At 34.1% G+C, this 23,501-nt stretch overlaps 2 protein-coding genes across 18 annotated transcripts in view; one reads left to right on the top strand and one right to left on the bottom strand.

Moving 5' to 3' along the window:
• Positions 1-23,501, top strand: part of IMMP2L (inner mitochondrial membrane peptidase subunit 2) — a 980,891-nt gene that overhangs the window by 449,785 nt on the left and 507,605 nt on the right. The gene's annotated exons all lie outside the window — the stretch shown is intronic.
• The window catches only part of LRRN3 (leucine rich repeat neuronal 3), a 39,145-nt gene continuing 29,140 nt past the window's right edge, over positions 13,497-23,501 (bottom strand). The window contains exon 2 of the mRNA XM_077167984.1: positions 13,497-16,490. Within this exon, the coding sequence (XP_077024099.1) occupies positions 14,006-16,132 (2,127 nt within the window). The 5' untranslated portion in view covers positions 16,133-16,490 and the 3' untranslated portion in view covers positions 13,497-14,005. The remainder of the gene's footprint in view (positions 16,491-23,501) is intronic.

Raw genomic sequence — 23,501 nt, 5'->3', positions numbered from 1 at the left:
TTTTTTTTTTTTTGCCATGATTAGGAAGTGGTGAAATGAGTCAGTAACAACTAAATAAACACTGATTAAAAAATTCTTTACCATTTTTAAGACATCTAAATGGCTTTGCTAGCATGCTAATTAGTACAAATTGAATGCAGAATGAACCGTTCTTGAAAATTGATTTTACTTTTATTTGCATTTTGTATAACATTATAAATGCTATCAAAGAACTGAGGTAGAGGAAAGATAAAAACTATCCCATTCAATCCTTTTGCTGGTAGGAATATGTGACCCTCTGTACCTTTTCACCTTTCCAAAGTAGACAAGAGCAAAGATTTTTTTTCATATTCAACTTGTATAAATTTGACACTTTAGATTTATGCATTTCTCTCCACTCCTTTCATTAGATAGAATGCAAGAAAACATCTCAGTTGAAAGCCATGAAATCTAATCAGTGAATATTCTTGCTTAGATATCTTATTTCTCTGCTTTTATGATATTTACTAATATTAATTAAGTTATCATAAGACCAACCCCTTCCACCTACTGAATGCAATTTATCTAAGAAGTTGTAGTAGTGTGAGAACTCCCAGGGTTTGCAGTAAGTGTTAGCAAGCCAAAAATCTGTCAAATTGTGTTTAAGTGGGGATCAAATCCCTCTCAATACTGCCTATAAAAATTTACTATCTATGTCTTCGTAAGCTACTTAAACTTCCTAAACCTAAATTTTGTGAACTATAATGTGAAATGGTTAATGAAAAGTTCTTCCTTATAGGGATTAAATGCGTTTATATGTATTCTAGGGCTTAACATTTTATAAAGGCTAGTGATACAGGTATTATAGACAATGCTTCTAATCTCAAGATGTGGCATCAGGTTTAATTACCTTTGTCTGCCTAAAGTTAGCTCTGCTTCCGCTTCAGTATAGTTCAGGAGTTTACTTAGCCCTGTTCCCCAGCCAAATTTGAGTTTAGAGATTAGCACATCTAGAGAATTGCATTAAATTTCCAGTACTACTATTTAGAGAGAAACGTTGACGACTTTGATCACATCATATCAGAGTGACCTGGATTGGTATAAGCATATGAGTTGATTCATTGTGGAGTAGAGAAAATTTAGGAATAGGATAACATAACCACAGGACCTGCAAGGCTGCCCTATGGGAGGTAGACTAGGTTTCTGTTTTTTTGTTCTGTGTTTGTGTTCTCCCTAAAAAAGAACTAGTGAAGATTAGAGGGAAACAAATATTTCAGGCCAACATGAGATGGGAAAATCTTTTTACTCCTAGAGCTTTTAAAAAATATAATAGCCTGACTTAGAAGGATCTGGTCAAGTAGGAGATGAGGTCTGTTAGTCACATTGCCAAAAGATTATTGTCTGGGTGGAGAGAATTTGGGTTGAGCCCTGAAGCTCTTTTTCTTTGTGAGGGTGGAGATCTAGGATGCCACTTTTTTTTTTTGGAGGTGGGGGAGTGCCTTGTCCGGGAATCAAACCTGGGTCTCCCACATGGAAGGCGAGCATTCTACCAATAAACCACCCGTGCACCCCTCTTTGATGCCTCTTTAAAGGTTGGCAGCTCTAGTCTGGATTAAGAGTGGAGGTAGTAGAGTCAGAGAATATTTATAAACTTTGTGGAAGACAGAATAGTAGGCTTTTTAAAGAGTTTACATGGGGTGACAAGAAGAGTGTGAGACTCTGTTCTGTATTTTCTTAATTTTATATAATATGTATTTTGCAATAAAATATATTAAGATAAATATTATCAAAATAATACAATATTTTAAAATATTTTGTTTTAAAAGAATAATGTGTCATCATGATGAAAAGCTTGGGATTTCAAACCAAAGAGAAGCTTGGGAGAAGTTTCATGTAAAAGCTCCTCTCTGAAGCCAGAGTATACAGATCAGTGGGCTGGCTTTTCCCAATACAGCAAAAATCTGTATTGATAGGTCCATCCCCACAGCAGATCCCCACTAATGTTTGACAGTGTTCAGAAAAATTCAGGGGACATACAAATTTGTCGATGATAATTTTATTTGATATCTCTTTCCCTATGACCAATATTTCATCAAGGTAGATTAGCATAATTTTTTTGTTATCACAGAGTATGTATGAATAATGTATTCAAGTGTTAGAAATAATGTGTATGAAAATGTTCTCATACCTTATAAAGTACTTTACAGATGGGTAATCAGTAAAATTTTATAACTTTCTCATAATTTTAAGATTTTAATGTTAGTTCCAAAATCAAGGGCTACTGATCTATAGACATTTTGGTATTTTGTATGTTCTGACTTCAGTGAAATTAGAACTTGACATACTTTTTCAAGAATGAGATAACAGTCTGTACTGAGCCACTTATGTATTCTTACCTGGGTGTTCTGAGTATGCACACTGGGAAACAGTTGGCAGGAGCGTTTAACTTTACCACTGAGTGCTGGTGCAGGGTTCCTCTTATCAATACAATAAAATTCACTCCATTGTAACATTTATTTAGTAAACATAATGTCTAAAAGGCTGTCTGGCTCTTTACTATTATCTGTACCATGGTAAAATGAGACAGATATATCTGGCCATGTTCAGTTGGAGTACTTACTTCTAAATTAGGAGCTAGCATCAGAAGATTATACAAGGCTTTCTTAGTATACCCAGGCAAACTAGCATTTTAAATAGCATGGGGAAATGCATGTGCTTTTACCTAATTTATTTTCTCTTTGGCATTTTCCCTTGAGTTTCAGGTAAGAAATCTCCCCCCAAAATTTTGAGCAAAACACAGTGAAAATCTGAAAACTATTTATTTCACTTTTATATCATAGTTACCCAAAACACCTTTGAAAAAATTTAATAGTGAAAATGTCTCCAAATTTGTATGTTTTCCAAAATAAAAGAAATAGTTACGCTTTAAAAGTGCACCTTCAAAATCGAACTTTAAATTGCTATAGCATAAGGTACTTCTTTACTCAACTAATCTATATTAGACTTATGTTAGATAATCTTAATACATTTTTTTTCTTCTTAAGAGAGCTTAGGGGTGAGAAACCATAGAAATCCTGAATGATTGTCCAATTCATGTGGTCACTACATCTACAAATACTCATTCCTATATTAATGTATTTCAAGTTCAAAGTGCTAATTTGAAATGTAAAATAGAGGACTTTTTATTCTATTATCTGAAGAAAACAATACTTATAAGATCTAGATAGTTACAACTATAGCTGATATTGTGCAAATCATTGTCCAAGAAATGAAACACAGGGTTTTTTCTGGTTTTCTGTATCTATTTTTAGTGCAATTTTATTGATATATATGTTATATTGCCATACCATATAATCATCCAAAGTGTACAATCAGTGGCTCAGGTATCATATAGTTGTACATTCATCATCACAGTGATTTTGTACATGCATGTAAGAGTAAAATTGAAAATAAAAATTAAAATAATACCCAAAACATCCCCTACCCCCACCAACTCCCCCCATTATTTATTTATTTTTTGTCTTTATTTTTATACTCATCTGTCAATATACTGGATAAAGTGAATATCAGTCACAAGGCTTTCACAGTCACGTAGTCACACCTTGAAAGCTATATAGTTACACAGTCAACTTCAGGAATCAAGGCTATTGGATTACAGTTCAACAGTATCAGTATTTCCTTTTAGCTACTCTAATATACCAAAAACTAAAAAGGGATATCTGTATACTGCATAAGAATAGCCTTCAGAATGACCTCTTGACTCTACTTGAAATATCTCAGCTAGTAAAACTTTATTTTAGTTTCATTTCTCTTTCCCCTTTTGGCTAAATCTCAATTCCAAGATGTCAGGGCTGGGCTTCTCTCCAGGAGTCATGTCCCATGTTGCCAGGGAGATTTACACACCTAGATGTCATGTCCCACAGAGAGGGGAAGGCAATGAGTTCACTTCCAGAGTTGGTTTAGAGAAAGGCCACATCTGAGCAACAAAAGAGTTTCTCTGGGGTGATCCTTGGGCATAATCATAAGTAGACTTAGTTTCTCCTTTGCAGGAATAATGAAACTTATTGAGGCCCATAAACTTGGCAGTCCACAATTATTATGGAAATATCAGGTCTTCCCCAGGTGGTGAAGTTTCACATTTCCAGCATTTTCCCGGTGCCTCAAGGGGACTTTGCAAATATTTTTTTTATCCTCTGCCCAAATTACTCTGGCATGTATTGGGGTATCACACTAACCTGTATGGAACAAGAAGATCTCACTCCCTATTCAAGTTTCCATATTATTACGGTGTTTGGATAAGCTGACCATACAAGTTAAATTAGATAATATGTTACCAAAAATATAAATTTTATACCAAAATAGCTCTTTCTTTGGACTTACACAGAAGTTGAAGTTGTAATATACAGTCAGTATCATCCTTTACTCTTTAGTCTGATTTACCTTAGTCCTAACCAGATTTGCTTCATTCATATCTCTAACTGATGTCAGATCATTTTTGCAGTGTTTTTAACATTTGCTATATGGAGTACCCTGATTTTCATAGCTACAGAACTCTAGCTCTGAGTCTCAGGCTCACATAGATACCTGATGTTCCAGAGAATGACCTGGTTAAATACAAAGAGCTTGGCAGCTCAGAATTTAGAAATAACAGGTACCACTCCAGATGTGACTGTTCTAAACTTACAATCTAGGAACCTTTACAATAGACCTTCCTCTGATAACCTATGCTCTCAAAATCAATTCTCAGAATTTGCACATTATATTTAGTCCATATTAGTGAGGCATCATAACACCTGTCATTTTGTTTCTGGCTTATTTTACTCATCCTACCGTCCTCAAGGTTTATTCACCTAGTTCCATGTCTCACAACTTCGTTCCTTCTTCAGCCACTCAGTCTTCTATTGTATGTATACACCACAGTTCCCCCTTCCTATCCTCAGTCGATATACCCTTAGGCCACCTCCACCGATTGCAAATTGTGACCACTGCCACTATAATCACAGTGTGCAAGTGTCCATTTTTGTCCCCACTCTCATTTCCTCTCAATACATACCTAGCAACTGGGTTGCAGGATCATATGGCAACCCCACCCTATAGCCTCCTGTGGAGTCACCACACTACCTTCCAAAGAGGCTGCACCACTCTACTCCCCTACAAAAAGTGAATAGGTACATCTTTCTCTCCACATTTCCTCCAGCACTTGTATCTCTCTGTTCATTTTTAAACAGCTTTATTCACACATCATGCAATCCAACTAGTTTGTTCAGGCTAATTCACTTATTGTTGCCTTTTTGATCCTCTCTGTCTAGATGTTCAGTCTATTGATGATAGTGGTATATTGAAGTCTCCAACTGTTAATGCAGAGGTGTCTACTTTTCTTTTTGGAGCACTCTGGCTTGGTGCATAAGTATTTCTGATTGTTATGTCTTCTTGTTGAATTATCTCTTTTATTAATACATATTGTCTTCTTTGTCTCTTCTCATTGTTTTACATCTGAAATCTAGTTTGTCAGATATTAGCTCTTTTCTGGTTGTTATTTGCATGAAATATCTGTTTTCCAACCTTTCACTTGCAACCTATTTTTGTCCTTAGGTCTAAAGTGAGTCTCTGGTAGACAGCATATATATGGGTCATGTTTCTTAATCCATTCTGCCAGTTTATGTGTTTCAATTGGGGAATTTAATCCATTAACATTTGATGTTTTTGCTGTAAAGGTAGTACTTTCTTCTAACATTTTGTCTTTTGCGTTTTATATGTCATTGTCTTTTTTTCTCTCTCTTTTTTTTACCCTTATTAATGGTCTTGATTTCTATACTTTCTCCAGACTTCTCTCTCCTGTCTTTTCTGGTCTACACGTAGCACTATCTTTAGTATTTCTTGTAGACCAGGTCTCTTATTCACAAACTCTCTCAATAACTGTTTATCTGAAAATACTTTAAACTCTTCCTCATTTTTGAAGGAAAGTTTTTCCAGGTACAGAATTCTTGGTTGGCAGTTTTTCTCTTTTATTATAATAAATATATCATACCACTGTCTTCTCGCCTCTATGGTTTTTGCTGAGAAATCCATGCATGGTCTTATTGAGCTTCCCTTTCATGTGAAGGATTACTTTTCCCTTGCTGCTCTCTGAATTATCTCTTTATGTTTGACATTTGACAATCTTGTTAGTAAGTGTCCTGGATAGGTCTATGGAGATGTATTCTGTTTGAGGTACACTATGTACTTGGATCTACAATTTTATGTCTTTTATAAGATATGGGAAATTTTCAGTTATTATTTCCTCCATTATTTTTTCTGACTTATTTCCTTTCTCTTTACCTTCTGGGACACCTGTAACACATATATTCATGTGCTGCATTATGTCATTCAGTTCCCTGAGACCCTACTCATATTTTTCCATTCTTATCCCTATCTGTTCTTTTGTGTGTAGGATTTCAGATGTTCAGTCCTCTAGTTCACTAATTCTTTCTTCTGCCTCTTCAAATCTTCTGTTGTATGTCTTCATTGTGGTTTTCATCTTTTATATTGTGCCTTTCATCCCCATAAGTTCTGCCAATTGCTTTTTCAAGCTTTTAAATTCTTTTTGGACCCTCAATATCTTCTTTATTTCCTTCATCTGTCTTTCCATATCTTCCCTCACCTCATTGATTTTATTTTTCAATTGATTTAGTGTGTTTGTTTGAACATTAATTAGTTGTTTCAACTCCTGTATTTCATTTCAAGTCAGTTTGTTCCTTTGACAGGGTCATGTCTTTGTTTTTCTTAGTGTAATTCATAATTTTGTGTAGGTGTCTTGGCAGTTGATCTCTTTGATTAGTTTATTGTAGAGGTTGTTTTCACTTTTACCTAGGATTTTGTTGTTGGTTGGCCTTATTCACTATCTGTTCTTTGGTGTTCAGTTCAACTTATTCTAGATCTTCAGCTTGGCATAGTTTCTGTTTAAGTGATCAGAATTTTTCAGCTCTTGTGTTTTTGGGTTTTGCCCTGTCTAAATTGTACCTCTTTATATTTGAGGAGGGTCTCCCCAGATATGATCAAATCCAGTCAGTTTTTCTTAGATAAGACAGTGCCAATTCTCAGGAGTAGAGTGCAATCAGTATGAAATTTCCCTGAGTATGAGAGCCAGCAAATTGTCAAAAATTCCTGTGAGGCTTTTAGGCTCTGTGTTTTTCCCAGCAGGTGGTGCTTGTCAGCCCACAGCTGACAAGCTACAGTGTTAAGTGCTGCATTGCCTTTAATTCTATGCAGATCCTGATCTGCTAGGTGTGGGTTGAGACAGAGGCTGTGGTAGAATGTGCTCTTAGGTCTTTACCCCTGGAGTCTGCATCCTCCCTTCTCCCCACCTTTTCTTGGGGAAGATAAGCCAGTTAAGGAATTACCTCCTTTACTCAACTCCTTGCTTTGTCTCTCAGACCTATCTTAACTTCTCCCTTGCCTAGGACAGGGCTGACAATTGAAAATGAATGAGGCTTTCCGTAATGAACTACTTAGAATAGTTTAAAAAAAGAAATAAGGAAAAGAAAGAAAAGAAAAGAAAGGAAGTAAATAAATAACAAGGAAAGAAAGAAAGAAATGGAAGGGAGGGAGGGAGGGAGGGAAAAGAAATCCCCCTTCCAAGGCAGTCCCCAACCTCCAAAGTTTGCCAGTCAAGAACTGATGTTGGTAGATGGTTCTATATGCCCTTTTCTTGGGTTATAACCTTTTTCCAATATTCTGAGTTTGGGTGACTCCAAAAGTTTATTATTTCTTTCTTTTTTTTTTTGTCAGCCCCGCCTCTTCTCTGCTATGAGAGACCTGAGGATTCCTTTCCTGCTTGCCCTAGGTGTATCTGTGCTTGAGACTTGTATTCAGCACTCCAAATTTGTTAATTAAAACTGTCATTGGAGCTTGGTTGAGTTGCTGTCCTTTGCTTCTAGCAGAGAGCGTTTCTTTTTTCCCACTGGGAAATGTCTTAGACTGAGTCTGCTGTGCGTGGTGAAGGTATGCCAGTCTCCAGAGTTTTGGGACTTTACTTACATTCTTTGCCATGATCTTAGCCCTTCCACCTATCCAGACTGGTGTACGATGTGTGTCCAGTCATGGATGTTCCCTAAATGATTGTTCCAGGTAGTTCCTGGCTACTTACTCACTGCTTTAGAGAATTGACTAAATTCCACACCTCCCTACATTGTCATCTTCCCTATATCTATGCGCTTTTGAATTTTTAACCTTTCTGTGAAATTTGTGAAATTTTTGACAAAAGGCATACAATTGATAATAGAAATAGAATTACAACAGTTACAAATTCAAAGCCATAAGACGAGTTTTAGATTATATTTTGTTCTTGTATGCAAAACTGCCCAGAGTACCTTTGAAGAGATGATAAAGACCTAGAGCATATTTGATCCTCTGTTAATTTCATGGGAGATGTTTTTTAAACATATCTGAAATTGGGATATCCTGCAAATACTGGACTATATTGACCTGGAAATGAAGGTGTTATCTCCTAGCGTGTGCTTGAGAAGGTCTTCTATGTGTACTTGTGCTTATCTATATCTATAGTTATATGGAGAGAAAGAGCTAGAAAGAGAGAGAGAGAAATGAATGGATGCCTCCATATAGCAAGATTGTATATATTCAGTTTTCCCACTCCCTTTTTCTTTAGATCTGGAATCCATTTCCAAAGACAAGAACAAGTTATTAGTCTGTCACATACTCAGCATTCAATAAATTATCCCTTCTTCCCTCTCACCCTCTCTCCCTGTCTCACTTGCTTCTTTCTTTGTTTATACCTTGATACTCAAGTAAATATAAATGAATATTTAATTAAATATAATAATGTATGATAGTATATGTATTAATTTATGTGCATGTTATGTGCCAGGAAAATATCTCAAGCACTGCATTGTCATTTCAGGGCTCAGTCTGCACTGAGGCATACATAGTACATTGGAAGGCAAACCTAACTCCCTTTAGTTATTTATTATTTAGCTTTTTTTTTCCACTGCCATCAATTAATTCAGTTTATTTGCGTGGCTTAACATTTTGTTGGTAGAAAGAAATGAATGTGTTATTTCTTTCTATTTTCATATTCCTCTATCTCTTATCCATGGTTGGAAGGATTTTTTTTTTTTTACAGTGAATGGTTTGAATTGAGTTGTTAATATCACATAATTATACATTCATGCATCTTATATACAAATGTGTATTTAAACCCTGATGAAATAAACAATTGTGCATAAAAATTATCTATTGGATTATTGGTTTATCAGTTAACTGACTAAGAAACATGGACAGAAAGCACTGAGATATTAAAACTATGAGCCTAACTTCCATTTATTGTATTTTGGAGACATGATTCCACGTTCTTTATTGAATAGGTGATTCCTCTCTGGAACATTATTAGAGGGTTGTTCAAAAGAGGTATCTAACTTTAATCACAGTTCTGATAATGGATTTCAATTTCATTTTTATTTTTTTGAAGAACTCTTTTATGTATTTTGATTATATTGCTTTAATAATGACATTTTTGATGGTTCAAGTACCATTTATGTCTTTACCAGCCTTGAATCTAGGACCACAAATGATAGGGAGGTTGTTTTATTCCACTCTGATTGTCTCAATGCAAGGATTAGGAGGGTCAATTTATATCTCAAGCTTACTCCATTATTTGTTCTGGAGGCTGGTAACCATTATAAATGCATATCACAATTGGATTTTTTTTTGGGTGAGGGTGCATGGTCCAAGAATCGAACCTGGGTCTCCTGCATGGAAGGTGAGCATTCTACCATTGAACCACCCATGCACCCTCACAATCGGATTTTGAATCAATAATCTCAAACACCAAACCATATGTTTTAATGAGAAGCTGGATTTTTCTTACAATGGTCATGTGATGGTATTAGTTTCTTGAAGATATATTAGATTTAGAAAGATAAATGTAAACTCACAAAGTACTATAACATATTTAAATGCCATACAGCTCATTTTTTTGAAACGCTTGCTAAAGTGAAACATAATTCTTATTGCTGTGCTTTGTTACCGTTGAAAACTGTACAATAATTTTGAAATCATGTATGAGATTTGCTCTCAAGTTATTATTTTAATGAAGATACCATTTTGCTTTTTAAAGAGAAAGTCCTAATGATGTATCTATGTGGTATGTACTCTTTTGGGATATAGTATATGGCTTATTTTGAAGATAAGTCAAAAGAGCATATTCACATTTCCTGAGATGTATATAAAATAAACTAGCAAAGATAAATTCAGATCATTGTAGCGTTACGTATTTTCTCCAGTAATTAAAAGTAATTGTCTCCTATTTCATATGATAATCTTCTCACTTGAGAACACTGAAGGCTTATTAGTTAATCCATGAGCACCTCTGACTATACCATCAATGAAATTCTTAGGCCAGATTTTGGAAATAATCTATATTTCACTGGAATAATCCTTAAAATCCCTCTTTTAAAAATATTATTTCTTATACTTGGATGTACACTGTATATGATCTTCACTTTTCTAAAGACACATGAAAGTATCCACTATTATGTTGAAACTCAAGTAAATTTCTTTCTTTTTCCAGAATTCCATGATACTGATTGTAGCATTTTGATTCTAGCCATGGGGGTTGCATTCAATATCATGCTGTAGTGCTCCCAAGCAGTGGCCCTGTAAGCAAAGCATTAGTCAGAGTAAAATGGGATTCTAGTAGTGGGGGCTGTAGAACCCAGGATAAAGCTATTATTGTCTAAAAGAGAAGATGAGTGGATTCTTTTCTGTTTATGTTGATCTTATAATAGTCCCTTGGCATCTTAGATATAGTAAATATATCTGTGCTAATCATATCCTTTCCAAAAACTTTGCCTAGAAATAATTTATATACGTAGATGTGCCAACTGATTTAACCAGTTTAAGGTTAAGATTAGCCTGGTCTCTGTAGAAAGACATAGTGACTAAGAACAAAAATTGTAATCAGGCTTCTGTATCAAAATACTGTGATATGTAAATACATTTAAGAACACTAGAAAACACCTTGTGATTTCTAAGAATTGTTATATGAAAGTATGGATTAATTATAAGTGTGATCATGTTTTGAACATAGGGGATATAGTTAGATTAATAAACTAAGGAATTATAATTTTAAACTTAGGCTTGTCCATATGTAATTTTACTTAAAAACTTTCTAATTAAAATACAAATTCAAGTACTGAAATAAATATTCAAAGAATGTTATGTGCACCATGAATCTATTTCATTTCTGTCTTAGTAGAATGGTTGATATGATATAACTGACAGCATATTGCTTGTTGTCTGTGCTCACAGTTACACATTTTGCTCCACATTGTTTTTATATCTTTTGTATTCAGTTGAACAAGCTTACTTTTAGAGAATTTGGATTTTATTATGTAGTTTAAATTGAAAAATATGTAAATCTTTAAAAATCATTTTTGTGAATTTTGTGAATTTTATGATTGTGATCACTATATGTGGTAAGGGGCTCAGTTGGCCTGCACAGAGGTATAAATTTTGGAATTTTATTTGTTGTGGGTAAGTTTCTATGTTGCAACAGGAATCTCCATATGGTATCACCAATTTGGAAGTTATATCTTGAGTACTTTGACCAGTTTGTAGGTAATTTAATATGAGTTTAGGAGTTAACATTGAGAGTATAAAATGCTATTCCTGTTATTGAAGCAAATGTGTTTTCTCTCTCAATGGCAATTTAGATTAAAATTTAAGTAAGTAAATTGGATTATGATTTGCTTTGAACATCTGTATTTATTCAGCTGAAACATAATACTTCATTTCACTGCTCACTATCAGAATGCTTATTACATGCAATTGTTCTAAGAAATATGTATAGCTTGAAATGGGATTCTCAGCTCTAAGGTATATTTGTAATAGCTCTCCATGCAGATAGATTTAAAAGAGAAACATGTAAGATACCTGAGCAAATTCTTGTTGACCTACAAACTACCTGCATCCTAATAGGTCATATTTCACTTCTTATATTTTTGACAAATAGCCTTGCTCTAAAAAGCTCTGTTCATGATGCTGAAACCTCTCGTGATAAATGAGCATGTCTTACTGATAAATTCTAATGTCAGCCTTTGTGTGATAGTGATTCATCAGGTTGTAAAATGTGTGTTCAGAAAACACATTGTATTATAAAGTTCCATATTTTGAGTGTGTTAAAATTAACACAGTGTCCTTCTCTTTTAAAGAGTTCATAACAATTATTTTCTGCATTGTCAAAAACAACTAGGGTTTAATTAGAAACTGTCAATGCAATAAAAATTTGCAATCAAAAAAGCAAATGTCTATTATTATCAAATAAATTGATATGACTACATTACTGGAAATGTTTATAGGCCAGTGACATGTTGATAATAGTGCAGCAAGCTACCATAAGAAATGTTAACACTTGATTTTGAACAGGCACAGAAGCAATTAATATGGAAACCTTGTAGCTTTGTAGAGCAAAGTTATTTACTTCTAAAACTTATTGCCTATTATCTTAGATGATTTTTATTTTTCAGAATGTTTCCTTTGTGCAAAAAATATACTTATTTGCAGGAATGTGTGTTTTTTGTTTGTAAATATGACTAAAACCCTAAAATGTTCTGTTTTTTCTTTAAGTGTAATCCTTATATTTTTTATCTAAGAATATTAAATAATTATTAATTTTCTTGACACTAAGTTCAGTGGTGCTCTAATTTTTTTAGCTGTGGTTTCTAGGTGTTTAGTATATTTTCAAAGAAGACTGCACTAAGTTATTTTTTTTTTTCTTTTACTCTATATTAGTCTTAGAAGCAGTTCAGGAAGCTTTTCCTTTGGTTAGAAAATCTGTCCTTTTAAATATTATTGCACCTGGATTTATCTAATTTATGTCGTTTTTTTTTATAGGGTAACATAAATAAAAAGGGAGAGACTTTTTAAAAAATCAAACTTGATAAACTTCTACTACCAATTCAATATATTTAAAAATTAAATTCTAAAATCAGGTCTTAAAACAGAGTATATTTGCTTATTCTACATTTGCAATAAAGCAAACTATTATTTGCTTGTTATTATAGTAAAGCCCGTTAAATGTTTAGAATCACAGAGATATCTAAAACTTATACTTCAATTTTATGTGCCATAGAAATTTGGTTATTTTTTTTTTTTGACAAAAAAAAAAAAAGCAACCTAAAGCTGAGCTACTACTAAATATTAAAATAAGACTTTAAGTTGAACAGATATTGGATTTGCATTATCTGAACCTAATAATTAAATCTACTCTAAATGCAGCTTGTTAAGAAATGAAAATCTATATGTGAATACATGATTCCTAGAGGAATTGTTTTTGTCCACATTTAAATAGTTACATACAGTGTTATTATTACCTTTTAATATTGATAAAGTGCTTTCTGAACTCCATTTTATGCATTACAAAAATGTAGTTACATAACCCAATAAAATTGTCTTACTTTCAGCATTCCAAATTTCATTATAGAAAAACACTTTAAAAAATCTTTATCATTTAAATGATATCTGGTCAGATGACATTTCCCAGAAATTATTCTTTATTTAGAAACAAAAACAAGACAAAAGCAATTGATTTTAATCCAAAATGTATTTTTTCCTTATAAAAGAGGTCCACATACTCACTGTGTCTACTCTACAGAATTTGTCCATTTTATTACACCACGTGTCAATTCAAGTTTGTCTGGTCACTGCAAAAACTCGTGGCTAATATGTGTAATACAACACAGGAGGAGGTATTGCTCAGTTCAACTACTCTTACATACTTAAAAAAAATACAGAAATGCTTTGTGTCCACTTTAACTGTATTCCAGACAGAAAAGTTACATGAAAGTTCTAGAAAATGGAGTTATTTTATTTGGTTGCCACAGTACCCTTTGAAGCCAGTGAATTAAAATGCTGAACTTGTATGTATTTCCATTGGTCAGGAGCAGCATTCATGAAGCCCAGACTTCTTTCTAGAGGGAAATATTTTCCTGCCTTTTACTTAACACAATTTCAGTCTTGAGCTTTTCTTTGAAGTAGGTTTAGTTGATTGTTTTTAGGACGTGTTTGCTGGCACACTTATAACAGTTGCTTTTACTTCCAATTCTGTACTTTTTTCTTCGCCTGTTTCCCAGAGATTGATTAAAGGAGGATAAAGCTCACTGAACACAAAGGTTGGTTTCTGTAAGTAATTCCTCACATAGCTTTGTCCACCATCACAGTTATTCTCTAGAGAGAGGCAGCTGAAAAGACATATCACACCAATAATCCCCAGAAGGCCTCCAAGGCAAGCAATAAATGTTGCAGTATTATTCTTTTCATATTCTTTTCGATTAGGGTCCAGATCTTTTGTGGTAACATTCACACATTGTTTTCTGTTCTTCTGATAAATGGTGGGGACATCCACACAAATTTTATACTCAGTTGATGGATTCAAATGAGTAAGATTATATACCTTGACATTGGATGGTATTCGAGCACTTTGGGCAACATGGGGATTTTCAGTCTTGACAAAGGCTGTCCACTTGACACTGGACTTGAGAACTTTAGAACTTGCTTTCCAAGACACCAGAACTGAATTGGCCTGAATATCTTTTATTTTAATATTCAAAGATCCATTGTCATCCTGGGGAAAAGAACCATCCACCTTGATCATAACTGACTTCAAATCAGCACCAACTAGGTTAGTTGCTATGCAAGTATATACACCCCCTTCTTTTGGGGTCATGCCACTTATATCTAGTGTACCTTCAGAATGGACATAGAACTTGTCTGTCAGAGTATTAGGCAAGAGTTTTTGGCCAGAAGGTGTGATCCAGTAGATTTCAGGTTGTGGCTCTGCAGTAGCTCTGCAGTGTAGAGAAACACAGCTCCCAACTTTTAAATCCAGATTGGAAGGAAAGCTCTCAGGAGCTATAAGAGGGAGGCAGATCTCCATCATTTCCCTGAAATGCACTTGCCGAACATTCTGACCTTGGAATTCAGGTGGGTCCACACAAAACAGCGAATCTGGCTCCATAAATCGAATGCTGGTTTTGTTCATATTAATCCAGCGGATCACACAGTCACACCTGATGGGATTGCTGTGTATGCTGATTTCCTTGAGGTTTGGCAGAGACTCAATGGTACCATGGTACAGGGCACTAAGGGCATTGCTGTTAAGCATGAGTGATTCCAGCTTGGGTAGTCGGAAAAATGCATTTGGGTGAATGTAAGACAACCTGGGGTTGTTGGTTGCTTCTATTTTTCTTAAATCTGGCAAATTATCCACAGCCAGACCATCGATGGAAATCAATTCAGGCATATTATTTATCCCCAATTCTTTTAAATGTAGCATATTGCTAAAATCACCTCTTCGTATTCTATTAATAGGATTTTTATTTAGATCCAAAAATTTGAGGTTTACAACTTTTTGAAGAGCAGCATGGGGCACTTTGATAAGCCTGTTGTCATAAAAAGAGATGCTTTCTAAATTTTCAAGCCCAACCAAGGCATCATCTGGTATTTCCGTGAGGTTTATACCAGCTATCACCAGGCTGCGAAGATTGAAAAGTGGCTTAAAGTTCATATCTTTGATTCTGATGATTGGATTTTCTCCAATCATCAGAATCTCCAGATTCGGAAGAGCATCAAACCACTGACTGTTGATCATCTGCAATCTATTTGAATTAAGATGAAGTCGTAGAAGATTATGTAGGCCAATAAAGGCTCCAGGTGAAATTTCAGAAAGCAAGTTGTGATTAATATAGAGTTCTTGCAAATTGCTCAGCCCAGTCAGACATTTTTCAGGAAGCTCAGTAAGTTTGTTTTCTTCTAAGTACACAGAAAGGAGCTGAGGCAGCTTCTCTACATTAATATTGATAAGTGATGATAAATTGTTTTGAGATAAATCCAGGGCAGTAAGGTTTACTGGAAAGTCTATGGAGTATTCAATTTGTGCAATATTGTTAGTCTGTAAGAGCAGAATCTGTGTTTCAGCAGGTAATCTTGCTGGGAAACTTAAAAGACCTAAATCATTACAGTCCACTGTAGATGCCTCCATGTAGATGGATCTGGGTGTAAACCAAGGTCTGACTTCACATGTACATAACTGTGGGCAGCCCACTTTTTTATCTACAGCTTGTACTACTGTAGTGATAGCTATGCCAAGTAGCACATGAATTCGGAGTGGTATGTCCTTCATTTTAGCTTCCTTCTTTAGCAATTTAATGGGCCCTTAAGGATTCCACAGCCACTGCTAATACATTCAGTAATTGCTGATTGATAAGGAAAATGCTTGCAATTGTCAAATGATAAATGCCATGGAACCACAAAGTGTTTCTTCATGGAAATAAATGTCAGTGTCACAGTTGCATTGTGCAAAAATGTCGTGCATATTATAGAAAAGACAGTCACTATCTTCTTGATAGTATAATGTTGATATACTTTGTGAAGATGGAGTATGTATAGATGGTCACGGGAGATTGAGTAATTCATTTATTTAGAAGTATAATATTAAAATCCCATGCTTGTTCAGTACTTGCAGGAAAAGCAGCATGATGCTAAATGTAATAAAATAAATATAATATAAAAGGAAAGAGAAAAAAATAATTAGTACAAAGGATTAAATACCATAATTAATATCCATCAACTATAATTATTTCCATATAAATAATGTATTTAGAGATTATTTCAATTTTTTTTAACTGTATCATTGTTATAACTGTCTTTCATAACTGGCCCACTCAGACTTTGGACAGGGAGAGAAATTTTATGTTTAGATGGTCTGTAGTTTCATTAAACATAATGAATAGGCTTTCAAACTTTTTCTATTATTTCAAATGGTTACTTGTTTAACCCTGTAATTTTAGTTATTGTACTTTTCCTTCTCTTTGACAATTATCTATAGGGGAAAAATATTCCTTTAATGATGATTTTTTTTTTCCTCTTAGAAAGGCAAAATAAAAAGGCTACAAATAAATACTACTGTTTAATTCCTATCAAATGAACTAGCATATAGCTCCTCAGGCTCTTAGGAGACAGCATTTAAGGACATGTAAAATGCTTGTTGTATGAATTAGAAGTAATGATATTTAGCTGGATTTTCTATTTTCATTCATGTTTTCTTCTATCATCTCCTTTGAATAAAGTTTCTTGAATTTTGAAGCATTTGGAAGAGATTAACTCTAACTTGCTTTAGATATACATATATATAGGAAGTAGATGTTGTCCTTCGTAACTGAAGCTCCTAATGTTTGACTTATTTTTCTCTGAAAATAACCTATACTCCATTAGTTACTAGCAGTGAATATGCAACTTTATTACATCAATAAAACAAATGCTTAGATATTCCTCATTTTAAATAGATACTGAAATCTTTATCACAGAAAAATAAGCGATTCCAAATCCAAGTTGCAGTTTTGATATGTGCTGTGTTGTAAAATCCCACTGTACTTTTTTGGTACACACTCCATTTAGTTAGATGCTAATGAGCTCTCGCTTCAAGAGCACAGCACAGCAGGGGCCTGGTTGGATTCTTCTTTCTGGGGCTTTTGCTACCAGCAATAATAAGCTACTGAATAATCAGGCTGTGAACATTCTTCCTACTCTGTCCTGTATCAACATTCATAATGGCGTTGGCAAGTGACCCCAGAAAGGTGGGGCTTCATTGTTAGAGGCACATACATTTAGAGATGTGGTCACTACAGATAGACAAAAACACTTTGTTGTTGTTGTTGTTGTTGTTAAAAAAGTACTTTTTCCCAAAATTGTAAAACATTTATAAAGGTGCATCTAATTTGCCACTTCCCTTTATTTGCAGAGATGATTTTATCTAAAATCTGAACAATGATATCCCAGTATTTGCTATGTTATCTTGAAGTAGAAGTCCTGCTATCTTATTTTTATTTCCATCGTTTGCTGATCTTAGTTCCATTTTTCACTTAAGTTTCAGCTAGTACTCCTAACCTGTTTTAGGTAGATGCTAATTCCCTTGAGGGAAGACTTTTCACTGAAGGTGCCTGATAAATCCTTCTTGGCCTACAGAGCCCTTCACAGTCCAGGATCACTCTTCTCTCTGCCCATGTTTAGCCTCATCTTCTGCCAGCCTCTTGCCTGCAGCCTTCTCTCTATTGGCAGAGCAGAGTATGAACACCTCACCCAACTGTCTCTGCCTAAAGTGAGTTTTTCTTTAAGTTCACTCTTGCTTTTTTTTCCAACCCCATGCAAGGATACCCCACTCCAGGAAGCCTTCCTTACTTTCCGTCTCCACCCCACCCCGTTTGTACCTGGCTGTCCCTCCCTAGTGACCCTGTGGCACTGAGAGCATTTTCTTGATTCTCTCCCTCACAGTCAGTAATATTCACAGCATAGGACTTGACTGACTTTTTATCCCCAGCTCATAGACATGGTAATAAGAATATTATAGGTGCTCAATGTTTTGAATGAACAAATAAAAATGAATTGTATTAATTTATAAATTCATTTATACATCTTTTTACATATAATTTAAGAAAATCCATCTGCCTAATTTCCTAATGTCAATGAATTTGTCCACTTTAACTTGCATAACTTAACACAGAATGTGTGTTAATGTGGTACTAAAATCCAGAGATTCAGTTTGAGGCTAATACAAAGGAACAATAGGCTTTAAAAAAAGAAGTCAATCTACTATTATAGCCGTGGTTTATTCCTTAGTTTTTTCATTCAACATTTATTGAGCACTCACTATGTGCCAGTTATTGGATTAACAGCCAGAGGAAAAAAAGATGGCTTAGGCATGGGTAAGCTTTTCTTCCCATAATGTGCTTTCATGCTGGAGGGGAAACACAAGAAAAGATGGTGACAATTTGATACGGGGCTCATATGTGGTCTAGGAGGCCTACCTGAGTAAAACTGAAATCAAAATGTATTACTTCTTTATTCCCAAAATGAAGAAAAGAGCCTTGGCACAAAGTGCAAAATACATTGCTATGAATTGCTCAGTTGAGAATTGAGAAACCCTAACTTGTGCCAATTCATCAGTTAGATGCATTTTGTACAGCAGAATCAAGATGCCTGTATCTTCCATACATTAACTAGTTAAGTAATGGAAATGTTAAAGATAAAACCTTCCTTTTTGGATGGAGGAAGTATCAACCTAATAAAATCATTTTTTAAATTTTGAAATTATTCTGGTGAGTGCATTTTAAAATTTATATCTATGTTTAGTTAAAAGCTGGTTACTTTCTAACCTCATTTTATCATTTACATAGCCATATGCTGGAAACACCATGTTTTGTACTAGATTTATTCTGGAACCTTTGAAACTAAGGAAAGGTCTTATAATGGTAAAAAAAAAAAAATTAAAATAATATTTCTCCTCTTCTATATTAAGAAATTGTCAGTATGGGAAGCATAATAGAGGATGTAGAAATTTATTATTTATTTATTGTAATATTGGCTTTTTTCATGTCTATAGAAATACCCATGATGCTTTCACTAATGTACTGTTTGTCATGGGTTGCCCACAGGACACTAAGACAATAATAATATCTTACATATTAGCCCTTCATGGTTTTCAAAGTCCTTTCTTGTTGTTATTTACTTTATGTTAACAATAACCTAGTGAGACAGGTTGGATAGGTACTTTAATCTCATTTTTTAATGCCTCATTTTAATCTCATTTTTTATCCATCTGCCTGAGATCACTCAGCTAATAAATGATTGGGTATGATTAGAGCCCAAGTTTTGGCTTTAGGCCCACAGTTTTTATCCAGCAAGCCACATTATATGTATATATATATATATATAGGGAGAGCAAGATTAGGTAATTTTAAGAAATATATAGTATAGCAATTTTATTTCTCAGGCAAGGCTAGCACCACTTTGGTCTTGTGGCATTCAGGTTTAGAAAATTAATTTTATCAGTCTACTAATACTAACCAGGATGTGAATCACACTAAGCAAACTCACAAGGGACTAATACCCAGATCCAGAATGTCAACTTGTTACAATGAGAAATATGACTGTCAAGAGAGTATAAATACCTGAATCAGCTAATCAATGCTTTTGCTCCCTTTAGAAAATATACATGGAAATAGAAGTTATTAATCTGCAAGTTGTTTTTGAATATAGAATCAGATGCAGGTAAAACAAATTAGAACTCATGATTCATAGTCATCAAAAATTTTAACCTGAGGCATTTACTTTAGTAAAAAATGCATTGCCATGGGAACTGGAATTCTTCAGTCTCTTGGTCCATGGTATGACTGAAAGACCCTAGCTCCCTGTGAAAGAAAGCTTTTCCTGAATTCATTCTTGTCACCTCTCACTTGTTTCTTACTCATTTGTTTACATTTCTTTTTTCTCTTATTATACATGAGATTACTAGGTATTAGTATATTTAGGTGGTCGATTAGTAACTAGCACAGTACCTCCTGTGTGGAAGTCATTAGCTAAATGTCTCCTAAATGATAACTCATACATATTTCTTTTTATAGTTTGTGCTGATGAGAGCATGTGGAAGAGTTAATAAAATGACTCCACACCCCCCAATAACTGACCAAAAAAATCAGAAAAGAATAAGGAGAAAAAGATACATGCTCAGATTTTTGCAGAATGTTTTCCTTATTGTCTGATGGTTATAAAAGTAGACATGTCACAGTTACACTGCAAAGTGTCCACTAGCAAAAATGGAAAATGGTTCACTTATAGCCACCAATTTAAAAAATAAAGTTGTTCTTTAGAGCTACAGTTTAGCCTTACCACTGAGAAAATAGATTCCACTGTTGGCCATTTTGGAATTTTGGCCAGATTCTAACAGTGTTATTGATTCTAGAAGGGGGGATTTTCATATCTATTTTTATATACATCTATATTAGAATTTTAAAAAATAACGAAGTAAATTATATCATTAAAAAAATAAATTGGGGCGGGCCACGGTGGCTCAGCAGGCAAGAATGCTTGCCTGCCATGCCAGAGGACCTGGGTTTGATTCCCGGTGACTGCCCATGTAAAAAATAAATAAATAAAAATAAATAAATAAATTGACCATTATAATGCCATTTTCAATTGCTGAGAATTTCAATTTCCTAAACCCTTTCATTTATTCCCTTCCTCTCCTCCAATTGTCAGCCCCCCAAATCTCCTTTCTGAAGACATTGAATACAAAATAAACTCTCTTAAAAATGTTTTCAGGTTTGCAAAAACTTGAATTAGATTTTTATTGATATGTTATTTCCTATTCCCTATCAATTAGCTTGGATTTTTTTTCTTCTAAAATAAGAGTAGCAATACTAGGAAGAATTTGTATTTCAGTATTAGGTTTTCAATGTTTTAAGACTGTTGCTTATGGAGATGCTCTAAAACCTAGCATAAGGACTTGAACTTAAGCCTTTAATAAATACATTATGGATGAATAGATGAATAAATGGATGGATAGATAAAAAGAAGATAATATGTAGGTAATATATTTTGCTTTTCTTCCTTAAAATATGATAAATGAACCATGTGCAAGTAAATATAATTAAAAATAGATGCATTTTCATTAAATCATTTTCTTTTGTTAGTGCGAACATTCAGATATACTGTCTTACTCTTAGGCGATAAGAGCCAACTCATAATTAACTATTGATATTTTTATAATGTAAAAAATATCTTAGAAGGTCATTTTTGTCCCTTCTTTTAGTTTGGAAGGCAACAATACCCTTCATATGTGAAAGCAAAACAAATTATAACAGGATATTATAAAAGTTCAAAATATAATGTTACTGAATTATGTACTGATAATAATATCACCAGATATGAAAATCCACATCTCAATGGGATGCATTATATAAAGGCTCTTTTAAATGGTTTGATTGCATGAATGACTCATGCATGCTCAAAGTCAGAACTTATTAAAGTTTATCATCTATCTCCTCATTCATTTATTCATCCACCAGTCTCTTGATTTGTTGAAGCCCTACTACATCAATCACTGAGCTTTCAAATCTGATCTCTTCAGGTGATTAGATTTAAAAATGAAAAATAAAAGTTAAGTAATTTTCACTGACAAAGTATAATTTGGCAATTACCTTAACATATTTTTTTTTCTTTGCATGTGGACTGATTTAAGAGACTTTTTTTTTTCCTAAAAAGTATTTTAAGATGTGGAGTTTTCATAAGACATGTCCTTTTGTACTTCCCGAATTTTTCTGTGTTCTTTCCTTTGTCTTATTGGCTCCCCCAAGTAGATTTTGCCTGAGGGAGAGCCAAAGGCTTTAAATGATTTATGTAAGAGGCTGCAGCATGGTTTCACAGCTTTAGACCATTAAGATAGGAGTAATTTTGGGTGCTCGGGTGGTTCAGTGGTAGAATATTCATCTGCCATTTGGTACACCCAGGTTTGATTTCTGGCCTATGCAATTCCCTCCCCCCCCCCCCCCGCCCAAAAGAGCAATTTTAGGAATTCTCATATCTTCCCATGTTTTTAATACTTGTAGATACATGTCATTGAGAATTATTTAATTTAAAAGTACAGGTTATTTTTAGTAATAATTGTATGTGAGCCTTTAATGGAAAAAGCTATTTTCTCTGGGGAGAAAGAGATCATTCTTTAACATCTTCATCTGCTGGTTATTTGTCATTTATAAAACATTGATTGAGCACCTAATTTTGGCAGCCACTGTTGTAGACATGGGGAAATGAGTAATAAATGAGTTGAAATCTCTTGTCACCTAGTACTCGGTTATTGAGGCAGTCTAAAACAGATATGGTGCGGTAGACTTGACTTATAGTAAAAGTACGTGCAGTGCTCTGCAGATGCACGAAGGAAGAAATGCCTAATTCTGTCTTTCCAACAGGAACGATCTGGATGTTCTGTAGTCTTTTGTAACCACTTATAAAAAATAAACTGGAGTATAGTAGGGAGGCGTGTGTAAAAAGATTTAAGATCTACTGTCTTTCAGGTAAATGTTTTACAGTACTAAGCCTTAGGGGCAAAATGTTGCTTCTTCAGTGTATTCATTATGTATATTGTAAAGATTAAAGAATCTGAGAACGAGGAACATTTTGATACTTGGCTTAAGTTCAAAATTGGTGAGGATAGGAAGTTGCCATGACTACATTAAAGCCCAGTGTTTTCTTTTCCTTCATTGCTAGCTAAACTAATTTTAATAAAGAACTTAAATTCTATTCTCCCATTATTTGACTTGATATTAGTTTGTTCTGAGACTCCGTCTTTTTTAAACACTAATTGAAGATTCCAAATACCAAGGTATTGTTGTTATATAAGTGCATCTTTATAAAAGGCTATTTTTGTTTCACTTGAGAAGTTTTTATTTTCCCAGTTTTAAGACTTAATTAATTGTTAAATATTGTATGTCAACTTTTAGGAAGTAGATAATGGTAACTGTTTAGTTTGGTAACTGTTTAGAATAGTTTAATAAATGTTATCATTGAAATATTGAACTGTTAATAAGAAATTGGTATAAGGAAACAACTTGCTTTTCATTATGGAGCATGGATCAGGTTAACTAGATGATTTTTGTGGTCATGGACAGGACATCTCACTTTCTTGTGCTGCAGTTTACTTATCTTTAAAATGTAGAAAT

This window comes from Tamandua tetradactyla, chromosome 1 (assembly GCF_023851605.1).
Source record: "Tamandua tetradactyla isolate mTamTet1 chromosome 1, mTamTet1.pri, whole genome shotgun sequence".
NCBI lineage: Eukaryota > Metazoa > Chordata > Mammalia > Pilosa > Myrmecophagidae > Tamandua > Tamandua tetradactyla.
This window is presented reverse-complemented; position numbering and strand designations above follow the sequence as displayed.